The sequence below is a fragment of the Nicrophorus vespilloides genome, unplaced genomic scaffold (assembly GCF_001412225.1).
Source record: "Nicrophorus vespilloides isolate i.1.1-1 unplaced genomic scaffold, Nicve_v1.0, whole genome shotgun sequence".
Taxonomy (NCBI): domain Eukaryota; kingdom Metazoa; phylum Arthropoda; class Insecta; order Coleoptera; family Silphidae; genus Nicrophorus; species Nicrophorus vespilloides.
Window position 1 is genome coordinate 1 of NW_017096233.1, and position 13,266 is coordinate 13,266.

Genomic DNA, 13,266 nt, shown 5'->3' on the forward strand with positions numbered 1-13,266 from the left:
CCGGTTCCCCGACCGCTGGTATATTGTATATGGAAGGTTGTTTTTTGTTCAAATTATAGATCCAAATGATGGATAAACCTTTCTTTTATGATAAATTATACAATTTGTGAAGCAATATTCAATAACATATGTAACTAGTTGTACGTCTAATGATTAAAAATGGAATTCTTATAAGTAAGCAACCCATGGAATCAGCATTTTGTTGTTACTTTTTCCGACTGCTGCGATCAATGCATTTCTCCGCCGAGACGCAGATGTTTCAATCATATCTGCTTGAGTGTGTATGTTTGTACACATATATATATATATAAAGAGTACATACGAGAGAGATTTGCGGGGGGTGGGTGGTTGAGCGTCGCGACGCCCCTGCGTCCAATAAAGTGGGGACCTCAGGTGCGAGCCCCTCTCGTCGAGAGATTTACTGTGTTTAATACCATCTTCTTCTCTCTCTCTTACACACACGTTCACTTCTCTACTAGACTGCAGCAGCAGCAGCAATAAAGTAGTAGTGGTGGTACGTACAAACAGCATCGATTATTACTGCGGATAAATCATCCCCTTCGTTAATGTATTAAATACAATAAAAGCAAAGATTAGTCATGAAGGAAAAGAGCAAATCGAAACAAAACGCAAATAAACAAAAAGGCTTTATGGAAGGAGTTTTTAATTAAATCCTGTTTGTAGTTTAAGGTAAATCGGATGTAAAAGTGGTTGAGGAAGGATTGTATAACTATGTGTGTTTCGGCAATTTCGAAGCCGCGCTTCCGTAACAAACGCAATTGTGCTGCGCTCGCGTATATAAATTTTTGAGCAAAAGCGCATTTCGCCGAAAGCTATATTAGCGCAACTTTATTTTCCCGGCAGTATAACAGACTGCACACGTATAATATACACTTGAAAACATGCAGATATTGAAAGAGAAGACGTACTCAACTATATCATCAATTCATTCAATGAATGCGATTCCATATTATTTTATTTTTCTTTGGACTTTCGAGAATCGGCTTTTCAGTGAAAATACACAAAGAGAAATGTGTAGAGGAGGAATAAGTGCTGCTTTTTTTTCACTCCGAATTGCCATGCTCCATTTGATTCCTCCAATAGAAAAGGGAAAAAATCAATTATTAATGTTCGCTCAATTTACTTTTCTTTTCTTTTCTTCCGAGCACTCTGTTTTGTAACAGCAATTGTCCGCTTCGCAGTTTCAAGAATATCCATTGATATTAATAATTTAACAATATTGTCTATAAACTCAATTGCAAATGATGAATAAAAGCAATTAACGAAATTTGATTTCCTGCAGAGGGGATAATAAGATAATGAACGGCATAACATTTTCGAATTGGGAAACGGATTTGGGAATATCTGCGGATGGCGGCTGCAGAACGCGCGCATTTATTTTCAATTAAACCGTTTTATTATGAACAATTAAATATAATTGAAATTGTAATTTGTTTATTAATCAAATATTCGGTAATAGTAATTGGAAATTCCGTTATTGCATTGCGTTTCGATAGAGATAGAGCGCAAAATGTATACTTTACAACGTTTATTATTAATAATTAATAATTTTCATCCCATAACAAATTTTCCATTTTTTTATTGTGTAAATAATTTGAGTTTTTTTCTTTTTCGTTTCAGAGTGAAAGAAGGGAACAACACTTCACTCCCGGTCGTTTCACCCCGATCAAACTTCCAGAAGGACAAACTATAGAAGGAGTCGCTCAACTCTTGGACTTTCCCAGGCACAGACTGCGGCTCCTCGAGAAGCTCGGAGAAGGCGATTTCGGAATGGTCAGTAGGCTTTGATTATACAATATAATACAAAAACAAAAAACAAAACGATGAAAACAAAATAGAAATCCTTTGAGAGAGAGAGCGAATCGCACCGAATTAAACGTTCGTAACATCATTATTGTTTCGCTCCAACTGCACATATTTTAATTTTTTTTTTCGTGTTCCGCAAATTCCATTTGGGATTCGAATCGCAAACAGGTTTATTACTCAACACACTAATTTATGCGAACGCAATTATCCATTTTTTTTTTCGTGACCATTCGTTTCGGCGTTTTTTTTCTCAAGCCTTAATTAATTAATGGCGAAACGCTTTACGAACATTTGGATGTATTTCGTCTGAAGTGATCCTATAGTCTAGACGCTGTGTCAACACTTTTGCCTCTGATATTTGAGAGATGAGAGAATTGGGGATGAGGTTTATAATTTGCGGAAATTGGATCTGCGTTGAGGTAGACTGGAAAAAAGGAAATAATGGATGGATGGATGGAAACTGTTTAATCCATTAATGTAATTAAAATCCTCTTAACCTGAAGTTTAGTCTGTGAGGTGGATTAAAGTCGTCGTTTTTCCAATTTTATGAAAGTTGAGATGCAAGTAGAAAAGTATTGAGAAAATGTGGAAACTAATGTAAATATCAATGATATTTAGAGATTAACTAAGAAAATATGATCTAAATCAGTGAAAGAAAATTAGGTTTTGAATAAAATAAATCGTTTTGTAACTTGTACAGAATGGGGTTAAGAATGGGTTGTTTTGGTATTGGAGGTTGTAAATTTGTGTTGCTAGTAAAGTGAGGATGTATATAAATATCTTCGGAAGCAGCGACTTAGACACAATTTAAAACTTATCGAACTTAAGCTCTCCCTTTATCCGGAATGGGAATGGGAGAGCTTCGTTTTTATTAGGGCAATGGAAATATTTCAATAAAAATCGCAGGAAGATTATGTTGGGAGAGAGAAGGAGGAGGAGGATGAGGATGAGACGACGGTGAAATAAGGAAATAAGCATTTCGCGATGATACGGGAAGATGGAATAAATTTCGCGGAAATTGCATGGAGCGGTTTCGAACCTCCCTCTTCCACTCACTCACTCACAACATCCGCATTCGAAAAATTACGTAACGATCGAAGAATGTATTTTCTTCTTTTTAGTTGTTGTTTTTGTTGTTATTGTTTGAATTTGAAGTATTTATCGATTTGCGAAACGTTGCCAAATCAATCAGAAGTATTGACTATCCCGAAGGCTTAATAAGAGCGGTAACTCTCACGAGAAGAAGTAAATATTTGCCGTGTTGCATTTTTCTATCCTTTGTGGAAATTACATTTATTGTAGCATCTTTCTTTCTATATTATAAAACAAAAAAAAACTAGAAGAATTTGGTAATATGATTTGAGTTATGTAATCAGCGTATAATAGTATAGGCAACTCAATTAACTTGTTAATTATATTAAACATGTTTAGTCTCTCTAGAACAGCGGTCGGGGAACTTTTCTAACCATTACCCCAAAATATTGCGTAAATCGATATTATTATCGATATAATTTTAAATAAACATTATTTATTGAATTAATTTGCATTTACATATTTATTAAAAAAAAGTTACATGAAAATATTAACAAATAGTAATAGACAAACAAAATAAAATTTTTCAATTGGAACAAACAAAAATTAATTGAAAACTTTCCCCTTTCAGGTTTTGGAAACATGATGTTGCTTCATTTTTGATATAATTACTTTAAAATTGGGACTTTTTGATGTAAGAGCAATTTGAATACCGTCTTCGGCGTTTAATCGATTTCTGTTTTTCGTATTTATGTACATTAGAGTGGAAAAGCCTTGCTCACAAAATTAAGTTGTTGCAAATGGCAGCAATTTTTTTACCGCCTCCTCATGTGCAATTTTGAAAGCCTTTACAGCCTTTGACAACAAAAAAGACGACAAATTTGCTTTGGTCTTAAATTGAATACAGTATTGGATCGAAGTTCAAGAATTGCCTCTGCCAAACCTGGAGGTTCTTCTGGTATGTTAGTAATTTCACATTTAAAAGGATCTACAACACAATTCACAGTTTGTACATCAAGATCTGGAAAGTAGTCAGAGAATCGCTCTCTGAGTTTCGTAAGATGAAATTAGAAAAATTTCATTTTTACCCCATTTTGTATAAGGAAGTACTTGTTTCGCAAGTACTTGTTACAGCGGTTACTTGTTTTATTGTAATGTAATAGGTAACTGGTTTTGCAAATGTAGTATTAGTACAGTTAAATGATTGCAAGCAGAATTCAAGCCTCGGGCCTAGAATTACAGCTCATTCTGCTCTCTTGATACAGTTGATTAAAGCTTATTCTGCTGTGAGATTATAACTTCTGCTCTCGCAGCGTAGACTTATTTTCACCGGTTAACTCTCTTCTTCGGTCCGGCAATAAACGTACTTTGAATTATGGTGGCTAATGGCGTTTTGCTAAGGGTGGAAGGATTGGGATTGGTAGAAGGGCGCTTGCAGCATAGAAGAGATGACACTGGTTGGGTGGGTGGATGCAATCAGGCGTCCTCGTGCAGTTGTTGCTTTCATGTTCTTTATTGGCAATGTGCTGTGCGGCCGCAATAACCCAAGGAACCGCTCGATTGCTTCCTTCCTTCCTACCTCTCTCGCTCTCTCTCTCGCCCTTCTTCGTCGTCTGGCACCACCGCCAGCATATTACGGTCCTGCACGAACCCATTCACTTTATTTTACGGCCCTTTATACATCAAATAACCTCTCCGGTTTTTGCTGAGAGAAAGGGACAGCAGCAGCAACAACAACAAAAAGGAAAAGAGTAAAAATGTTTTCGTTCTCCTGTTGCAGGTGCATCTGTGCGAAGCGGAAGGTCTTCCGGACTTCAACGGCGGCTCCTCCTTCCACAAGAAGCAACTTGTCATCGTGAAGAGTCTCTGGAGGGGCTGCAATGACACCAAAAGGTAATTCATCAAACGAATCAATGATTTTTTAACCGCTCGCCACATTGCGGACACGGACGAGGGGTGGTGGCCCTTCCTCGTTTGCGCAATCTGTTGTTCAAGTAATCTAATGTGCTGCGCTCGTTTCTTTTCAGGCACGAATTCTTGAGGGAGAGCAGCTGGTTGGCGGGATTGCGCGACCCCAATTTGGCGCGCGTCGTCGGTTTATGCAGCCAGGACGAACCCATGTGCGCCCTCCTCGAGCACTCGGACCTGGGGGAATTGCCAAGGTTCCTGGCGCAGCGAGCCAACGAGGACGATGACCAGTGTCCATCGATCAGGTAAATCGCGCCAACCAATTTATTTTCATTCACAACAACAACACACACCAGGATCTAATTCCCCCAACAACAGACAATCAACCAACTCTGCTCTTTTCTGTTAATTTTTACAGATTTATCAATCTTTAATATGTAAACTACATTCAAAAGAAAATCATTTATTCAATGGTGGATATTTAAAAGTTAAATTAATAATTTAATATTCTTGTTGCTAAAGATGTGTTTTGTGTGAGAGCGACAAAAGCGTCTCTTTTCGCTTCGGTATGTGCTGCACATTGACTGTTGAAAGTCAATTCCGGCACAGAAGACCGCTTTCATATTCAATGATAAGGGATATCGTAGATATGGATGTTTTTCAATATGTGTAAAGTAGGAGGATGGAGGAAAAAAAAAGTAGAAAAGAGATGGCGTTGACTGCGAGGGGTGGTCGTGTTGGCTTTTTCCGGGGTTTGTTGTGTAAGCCTTGGTCGGAAAAGCGTTCGTCGGCTTTCCATTTTCCACCCTCGCTCCATCCTCCACGCCACCCCCGAAAACCCGCCGCAAGTCCTTCTAACCGTTAACACAACTTTTATCTGCTCCACTGAGTCGCACATTATGAATATTACCAGCAGACGCTAATTACCGAATAATTTACAGCTTTTCAAGAATCTAGTGCACATCCGATCCCTCCTCTGTTCCTCATCCAACCCTAAATGATTCAGCCTTTCCTCATTCTCTCAACATTCCAACAAGAGCGAAAAATTAGCCGAGAAAAGCAAGAAAATGTCACGTAAAAGGGGTTGTTGATCTCTCTTCATCTCTCTCTTTTTCACACAAACACACAGAGATTTCTTTTTTCACCGAATTATTATTTAACTTTAACAACTCACGCTCTTATTAAAATTTTAATCCCTCTCTCTCTCTCTATCTCTTTTCGAAGAAAACTGTGACGGAGAAAAGAAAAGCAGAGGCAAAGTTTCATTGAATAAATTTGCTGCTTTGATATAATCGCTAAAGGAAATTCAAGCCGAGGGTTGGGAGCGCGAATTTTCTCTTTACTTTTTTTTATTATTATTATTTTCGTCTTCACGAAAAACTTCGCCTGGGACACAATTTCTTGGAGCTTCTTTTATACATACAATCGAGTATACATAATTTAGATGCTACAAGAAAATATGTAGAGAAAAAGTGATCATTATTTATTAAAATTACAAATTTTAGGAAATCCAATGTGAATTAGTTTTTTTTTTAATAACATTTTAAAGTTAAATTACAAAAACTTCTCGTTATAAATCTGAAAATTTTCCAGTAATAATAGTAAATTATTTGCTGGTCCATAATAAATTGTACCATTTTATGGTCTCACAAAGAGATGGAGCTTCTTATATCTTCTCTTTATCAATTACTTAACAACATTTTTTTATTTATTTTCGTCTTCACGAAAAACTTCGCCTGGGACACAATTTCTTGGAGCTTCTTTTTCCGAATATACATACAATCGAGTATACATAATTTAGATGCTACAAGAAAATATGTATATTATATATAGAGAAAGCGAGAAAAAGTGATCATTATTTATTAAAATTACAAATTTTAGGAAATCCAATGCGAATTAGTTTTTTTTTAATAAGATTTTAAAGTTAAATTTCGAAAACTTCTCGTTATAAATCTGAAAATTTTCCAGTAATAATAGTAAATTTATTTGCTGGTCCTTAATAAATTGTATCATTTTATGGTCTCACAAAGAGATGGAGCATCTTATATTTTCTCTACATCAATTACTTAACAACATTTTCTTGGGACACAATTTCTTGGAGCTTCTTTTGCTTCTTTTATACACACAATCGAGTATACATAATTTAGATGCTACAAGAAAATATGTATATTATATGTAGAGAGAGCGAGAAAAAGTGATCATTATTTATTAAAATTACAAATTTTAGCAAATCCAATGTGAATTAGTTTTTCTTTTTAATAACATTTTAAAGTTAAATTACAAAAACTTCTCGTTATAAATCTCAAAATATTCCAGTAATAATAGTAAATGATTTGCTGGTCCATAATAAATTGTATCATTTTATGGTCTCACAAAGATATGGAGCTTCTTATATCTTCTCTACATCAATTACTTAACAACATTTTTTTATTTATTTTCGTCTTCACGAAAAACTTCGCCTGGAATACAATTTCTTGGAGCTTCTTTTGCCGAATATACATACAATCGAGTATACATAATTTAGATGCTACAAGAAAATATGTAGAGAGAACGAGAAAAAGTGATCATTATTTATTAAAATTACAAATTTTAGGAAATCCAATTAGTGAATTAGTTTTTTTTAATAACATTTTAAAGTTAAATTGCGAAAACTTCTCGTTATAAATCTGAAAATATTCCAGTAATAATAGTAAATTATTTGCTGGTCCATAATAAATTGTATAATTTTAAGATCTCACAAAGAGATGGAGCTTCTTATATCTTCTCTACATCAATTACTTAACAACATAAACCGAAACCTTTACATTCACGATCACTAGATTTCATATACATATATATATATATGTACGTGAGAGGGGGTGATGGTTCTTTTATTGCCATCGCTTATTTTATTCTTCGCCCGGAAATAAATATAAAACAGTTCCTTTTTATGTGCGTTTTATCCTGATGCTAGATGTTAAAGGGGAGGGGTGGCGGGTATGAGGAGGTGGTAGGGTAGAGGGCGCGCGCGCGCGGGGGTTGTATTTCCAGGATGTGACTGTAAATAACGGGATTTTTTGAATATTTAATACGCCATATTTCATCCTTGTTTTCGTCCGTATGTTTTCGGTCCGCTTTCAGAGGAAGCTCATATTTTATACATTGACATTTCAGCCCCCACATGAATCCTCCTCCTTCTCCTCCTCCTCCTCTCTCCACCCCCGCACACTGCTCGATATATATCGTTCACTTTTATAAAATATAGTGCGTATCCCCGGCAAAAGTTCCAACGGCTCCCTGATAAAAATACACGTCCAAATGGATGGAATAAAACTGTGCGATTGTGCAGAATTGATATTTTTCTCTCACAACCCCTTTTTTTCTCACACTGTACATTATCACCTTTAATACCTAAAAAGATGGATAGAAATTAATATGTACGTTCCTCTATTTGCAACAAACATTACTTGTTCTTAGATTTTATTGAATTACTCGAAAACTACAAACTCTACGCAAATGACTAAATACCCAAATTAAAGCTAAAACTATAGGGTTTAATTGGCTTGTATCCGATCATCTGTGAAACCCATAGTTTTCGCGTAATTAATTAATCAAATTTTGTCTATCTTTGTCGGTCGAGCAGATTTATTGCGCGTCTTTTATATCCATTTGCTTTATACCTTACGCACCCCGCATTAATTTTAATTGTTGCGCAACGAAATGAAATAGGGGATGAGCGAAAAAAAAGATAGAGAAAGAGGGAAAAAAAAACAACAGACGGGGGGGAGAATATGTATGTATAATTCGAGGAGATGTAATTTGCATGAAAGCCTCATCAAGGGGGGCTGTGCTTCTGCTTCTGCTGAGGTGGTGAAGATGGAGTGCACGCATTCCCTTCTCTCTTTCCGTCTTTCTCTTTATAGCTGTGTTTGTGAGCTAATACTAAAACCACCCTTCGTCCTCGTCCTTCTCTTGTTCTACCCGCAACCACCCACGACACAAAATAATATATGCCGGCAATTCATCCAGCGTTCTCCATCTGTATTTGTGTTTGCTTTTATATAAGAAGAAACGCCGTATAATTCCTTGACTCGTACAAATATGCACGCACTCCCGTCGAGTAGCGCAGCATGAAGAGTAGAAGGAGGTTAAACAATAAGCTTTTAAATCTTACTCATTTCGAGTTTCGGCTCAAATGGTCGTCGATATATTTCATGCCTTTGTCTCGTCCAAAAACCTTCATCCCTCTCCACCGTCTGCTCTTTCTCTCTCTCTCTTTACTTTCCCCTAAACGCATTCGTCTCCTCTCTTTCTTTAATTTCTCATCCAACCTCCCGCAGCTTTTTGTTTGTTTATTATAAATTAGTTTTCCACCCCTATAGTCGTCATCATCATAAACGTCCCTCGACCAACCGTCCAACCTCGACATTAAACTGAATAAAAAGGATTAAAGTTTAATGCCCGAGCGGAAAGTCAAATAATTAAACCCAACAACACACTCTATCTTTCTTTTTCAAACTCTCTCCCCTTCAACTTTTGGTCCCACAGGGTGGAAAAACTCGGGGAAAACTTCAATATTGGCCAAACCCGTAATTAATCGCCCTCCGCTCTGATGTGTCACAATTGCATTTTTCCGACTCTGGAAACTTTCGCGCAGAAGTGATTCCAACTTATCGAAACATTACATTTTCAATTAACAGAAATTAATTAACACCCATTTAAAATTATTTTTATTTATCTCTATTTGTTTTCTTGCTTTGTCTTGTATTTTTTTCTCTCTTTTGGCGCAGCGGGAAGGAAGTAAAGTTCTTTCTTAAATTTACGGGGCGGATGCTAAATTGATTTATGGGCGACTCGACGAGAGTTATATTAAATATTTTTACAACCGCGAGCAAGGGGATGGAATGAAAGTCGTTTTAAAGAAAACTAAAGAGAGAAGACGAAGAGGAGTACAGAGGAATAAGCAACAACAACAACAAGGAATTTTAAATGAGAAAATACAGGCGTGAATTACTACTACAACTACCAAATGAGGCAATGTCTGCTCTTGGTCTCGGTGGAAAGGGTTTCTTTATTTAACACCGTAATACTCTTCTATCCTTCTCTTCAGCTAGGGTGAGTGAATCTGTATGAGTGTGTTTGTACCTGGGAGTGTTGGAAGCCCTTCATAAAAGTAACCTGTAGATATTTCAGCCGCCCGCATATTTTCTTTGTGTCTGAGTTTGCGGCGGCGGCGGCAGCTTTCTTTATTACTTTACATCCACACAGTTTATATTCGGGCGGGTTTTGTGAGAGGGGTTGGGGGTTGGTTACGTGTCTGGCGCGCTCGAAGTGGTAGGCGAAATGAAACTCTCGTCCTCTTCTCCTGCTGCTCCTTCGCCCGAAACTGCAATATGGAATTTTTATGTTATGATAAAATCGCAGTCTAATAGAATCTCTCTCTCTCTCTCTCTACATGAATACCACACCTACCCTATACCACCATCCAAAGTGAATGGAATCTCGCAGAAAACAAGCTCCCTTCGCTCGGAGTGGTACGCGCGCGATATTTTCCTGCTTAATACCGAGATAAGTGCATCACTTTGAATAAATTTGCAGGAGGGCACAAAAAAAATATAGAATTGTATAACAACTTCCCTCACTCTTTCTCTCTTATACACACACACACAAACCTTTTTCTCGCTCCATCGCACACCCTTAAACTATAAACAAAAAAGTTTCTGAAATTTATCAAAAGATGGCGTTACAAACTCATACCATTTAAAAGTAATTCTCTATGGTCTACTGCAGCGGTCGGGGAACTTTTTTAACCATTACCCCAAAATATTATTGCGTAAGTCGATATTAACCCCCCCCCTCCATTCTGAATTCATGAAACAATCAATGTAAATTTTAAATAAACATTATTTTTTGAATTAATTTGCATTTACCTATTTATAAAAAAAAAGTTACATGAAAATAGTAACAAATAGTAATAGATAAACAAAATAAAAATTTTAAATTGGAACAAACAAAAATTAATTGAAAACTTTCCTCCTTCAGGTTTTGGAAACATGATGTTGCTTCATGTTTGATATAATTACTTTAAATTTGGGACTTTTTGATGTAAGAGCAATTTGAATACAGTCTTCGGCGTTTAATCGATTTCTGTTTTTCGTTTTTATGTTCATTAGAGTGGAAAAGCCTTGTTCACAAAGGTAAGTTGTTGCAAATGGCAGCAATTTTTTTTACCTCCTCCTCATGTGCAATTTTGAAAGCCTTTGCAGCCTTTAATAACCAAAAAGACGACAAGATTTGCTTTGGTCTCAAATTGAATACAGTATTGGATGGAAGTTCAAGAATTGTCTCTGCCAAACCTGGAGGTTCTTCTGGTTTATTAGTAATTTCACATTTAAAATGATCTACAACCCAATTCACAGTTTGTACATCAAGATTTGAAAAGTAGTCAGAGAACCGCTCTCTGAGTTTGGTAAGATGAAATTAGAAAAATTTCCCTATTACCCAAAAAAAAATCATTTTTACCCCATTTTGGGTAATTTACCCCGGTTCCCCGACCGCTGGTCTACTGTATCACGAAAATCTGATACGAAAGGTCGTTGGTTCGATTCCCAAAATCCAACAAAATTTGTGATGGCTGAGATTTGTGATGAAAGAGATTTATAAGAGATTGATATAAATCAATTTACAAACTTTACTATTAGTTTGTTCCTTTTATTCTAGTCATTTCCTCTCTCATACACTATTTGCAGAGGTCTGTAATTTCACTTATCCTGTTGCGGTTTTGACCTTTGGTCCTTCGCACGCCCACTAATTGCAATATAAAATTCGTAGTTTGCCGTCGACCGGCTCATGCTAGAGAAGCATCTCTTCCCTTTGCCTCGAAGTGGACCACCGAAACCTCTAATTTGACCGAAGATCGCACGCATTCATCCACCGCAAAAACTGCTCGGTCTTGTCCAATTACCCTGATTTTAAAGAACTTGCACTGAAAGATTCCAATTTAGTACACATTTGTTATGAATATTTCAAGAATATTAAATACGTTTTTTTATAACAAGAATGGAAATATGTTTTTCCAAATTTCAAGAAAAAGTTTTCATAACTAAGTTTTTAATCAACTTATAAACTTTATTCAATTCATTAAAATACAGACATTTTTTTTAACTTATTTTCCAATTTAGATCAACTTTTGAAAAATTATAAAGATCAACAGGAATCAACTTTACATTACTTGTGTTTCTATAGTTATCTAACGAGTATTAACACAAATTTAATAAACATTTTTATTTAAATCTAACAATAATTATTACTCAATATTTCATAAATTTTCTATATTAAATTTCTTCTGTTTTTGATAAAATTGTAATTTTTTAGTGCAATTACTTGCATTTAATTCGTATGTATTGTTCATTGTGAATTGAATATAAATTACCATGTAATTACTACACAGACGAAACATTTCTTATGAATATTTCAAGAATATTAAATACGTTTTTTTTATAACAAGAATGGAAATATGTTTTTCCAAAGGGATTTATGCAAATTTCAAGAAATAATTCAATATTTTCTTAACTAAGTTTTTAATCAACATATAAACATTATTCAATTCATTAAAATACAGACATTCTTTTAACTTCCCACGCCCATTATTATTACTCTCTCTCCTTCTCTATCACTCGCTTTATTTTCACACACAGTTGCCTTGACAACGGAAAAGGAAAATCGCAAAACAAATCGATTCGATTTTGTACTCTCGCATAATAGTGGTAATTTCTTCCTCCTCGCCTTTTCTATTTTCCACTTATTTTCAGTCTTTCTCTTCATGTCACACAACATACATTCACCTCAACACACAGAAGCAGAGAAAGAGAGAGAGAGAGACGCAAACACGACCCAACTCTAAATTTCTAATAAGCTTTATGTACCGACAAGCGGCGGTTTTCCCGGCGAAATGAGAAATGTCGAAACGGTCTCTTTCTCTCTCTGTCATTCGCATTCCTCCACCCTTTAATTATGCGTCTTCTCTCTCTCTCTCTCTCTCTCCTTTTCCAGCTTAATCGATCGCAGTTTCCGCGATAAATTACAGAAAACGGATGCTTATTCCCCTACCCTGCATAACATTTCGTATAATCAAGTGGAAATATGAATAAATCCTTGTGAATATGGCACGTTTCAATGGCATTTCTCCACTAATTGCAATCTATGCTATCTCATTCTCATAACATAAAACGTTTCGTCTGTGTAGTAATTACATAGTAATTTATATTCAATTCACAATGAACAATACATACCAATTAAATGCAAGTAATTGCACTAAAAAATTACAATTTTATCAAAAACAGAAGAAATTTAATATAGAAAATTTATGAAATATTGAGTAATAATTCTTGTTAGATTTAAATAAAAATGTTTATTAAATTTGTGTTAATACTCGTTAGAAAACTATAGAAACACAAGTAATGTAAAGTTGATTCCTGTTGATCTTTATAATTTTTCAAAAGTTGATCTAAATTGGAAAAT

At 35.6% G+C, this 13,266-nt stretch overlaps 1 protein-coding gene across 1 annotated transcript in view; it reads left to right on the forward strand.

Moving 5' to 3' along the window:
- Positions 1-1,641: 1,641 nt before the first annotated feature.
- LOC108556370 (discoidin domain-containing receptor 2-like) overlaps positions 1,642-13,266 on the forward strand; it is a gene marked incomplete at its 5' end in the record, with an annotated part of 16,325 nt that continues 4,700 nt past the window's right edge. Inside the window, 3 exon segments of the mRNA XM_017912449.1 lie at positions 1,642-1,794; positions 4,640-4,752; positions 4,887-5,072. Of these exon segments, the coding sequence (XP_017767938.1) occupies positions 1,642-1,794; positions 4,640-4,752; positions 4,887-5,072 (452 nt within the window).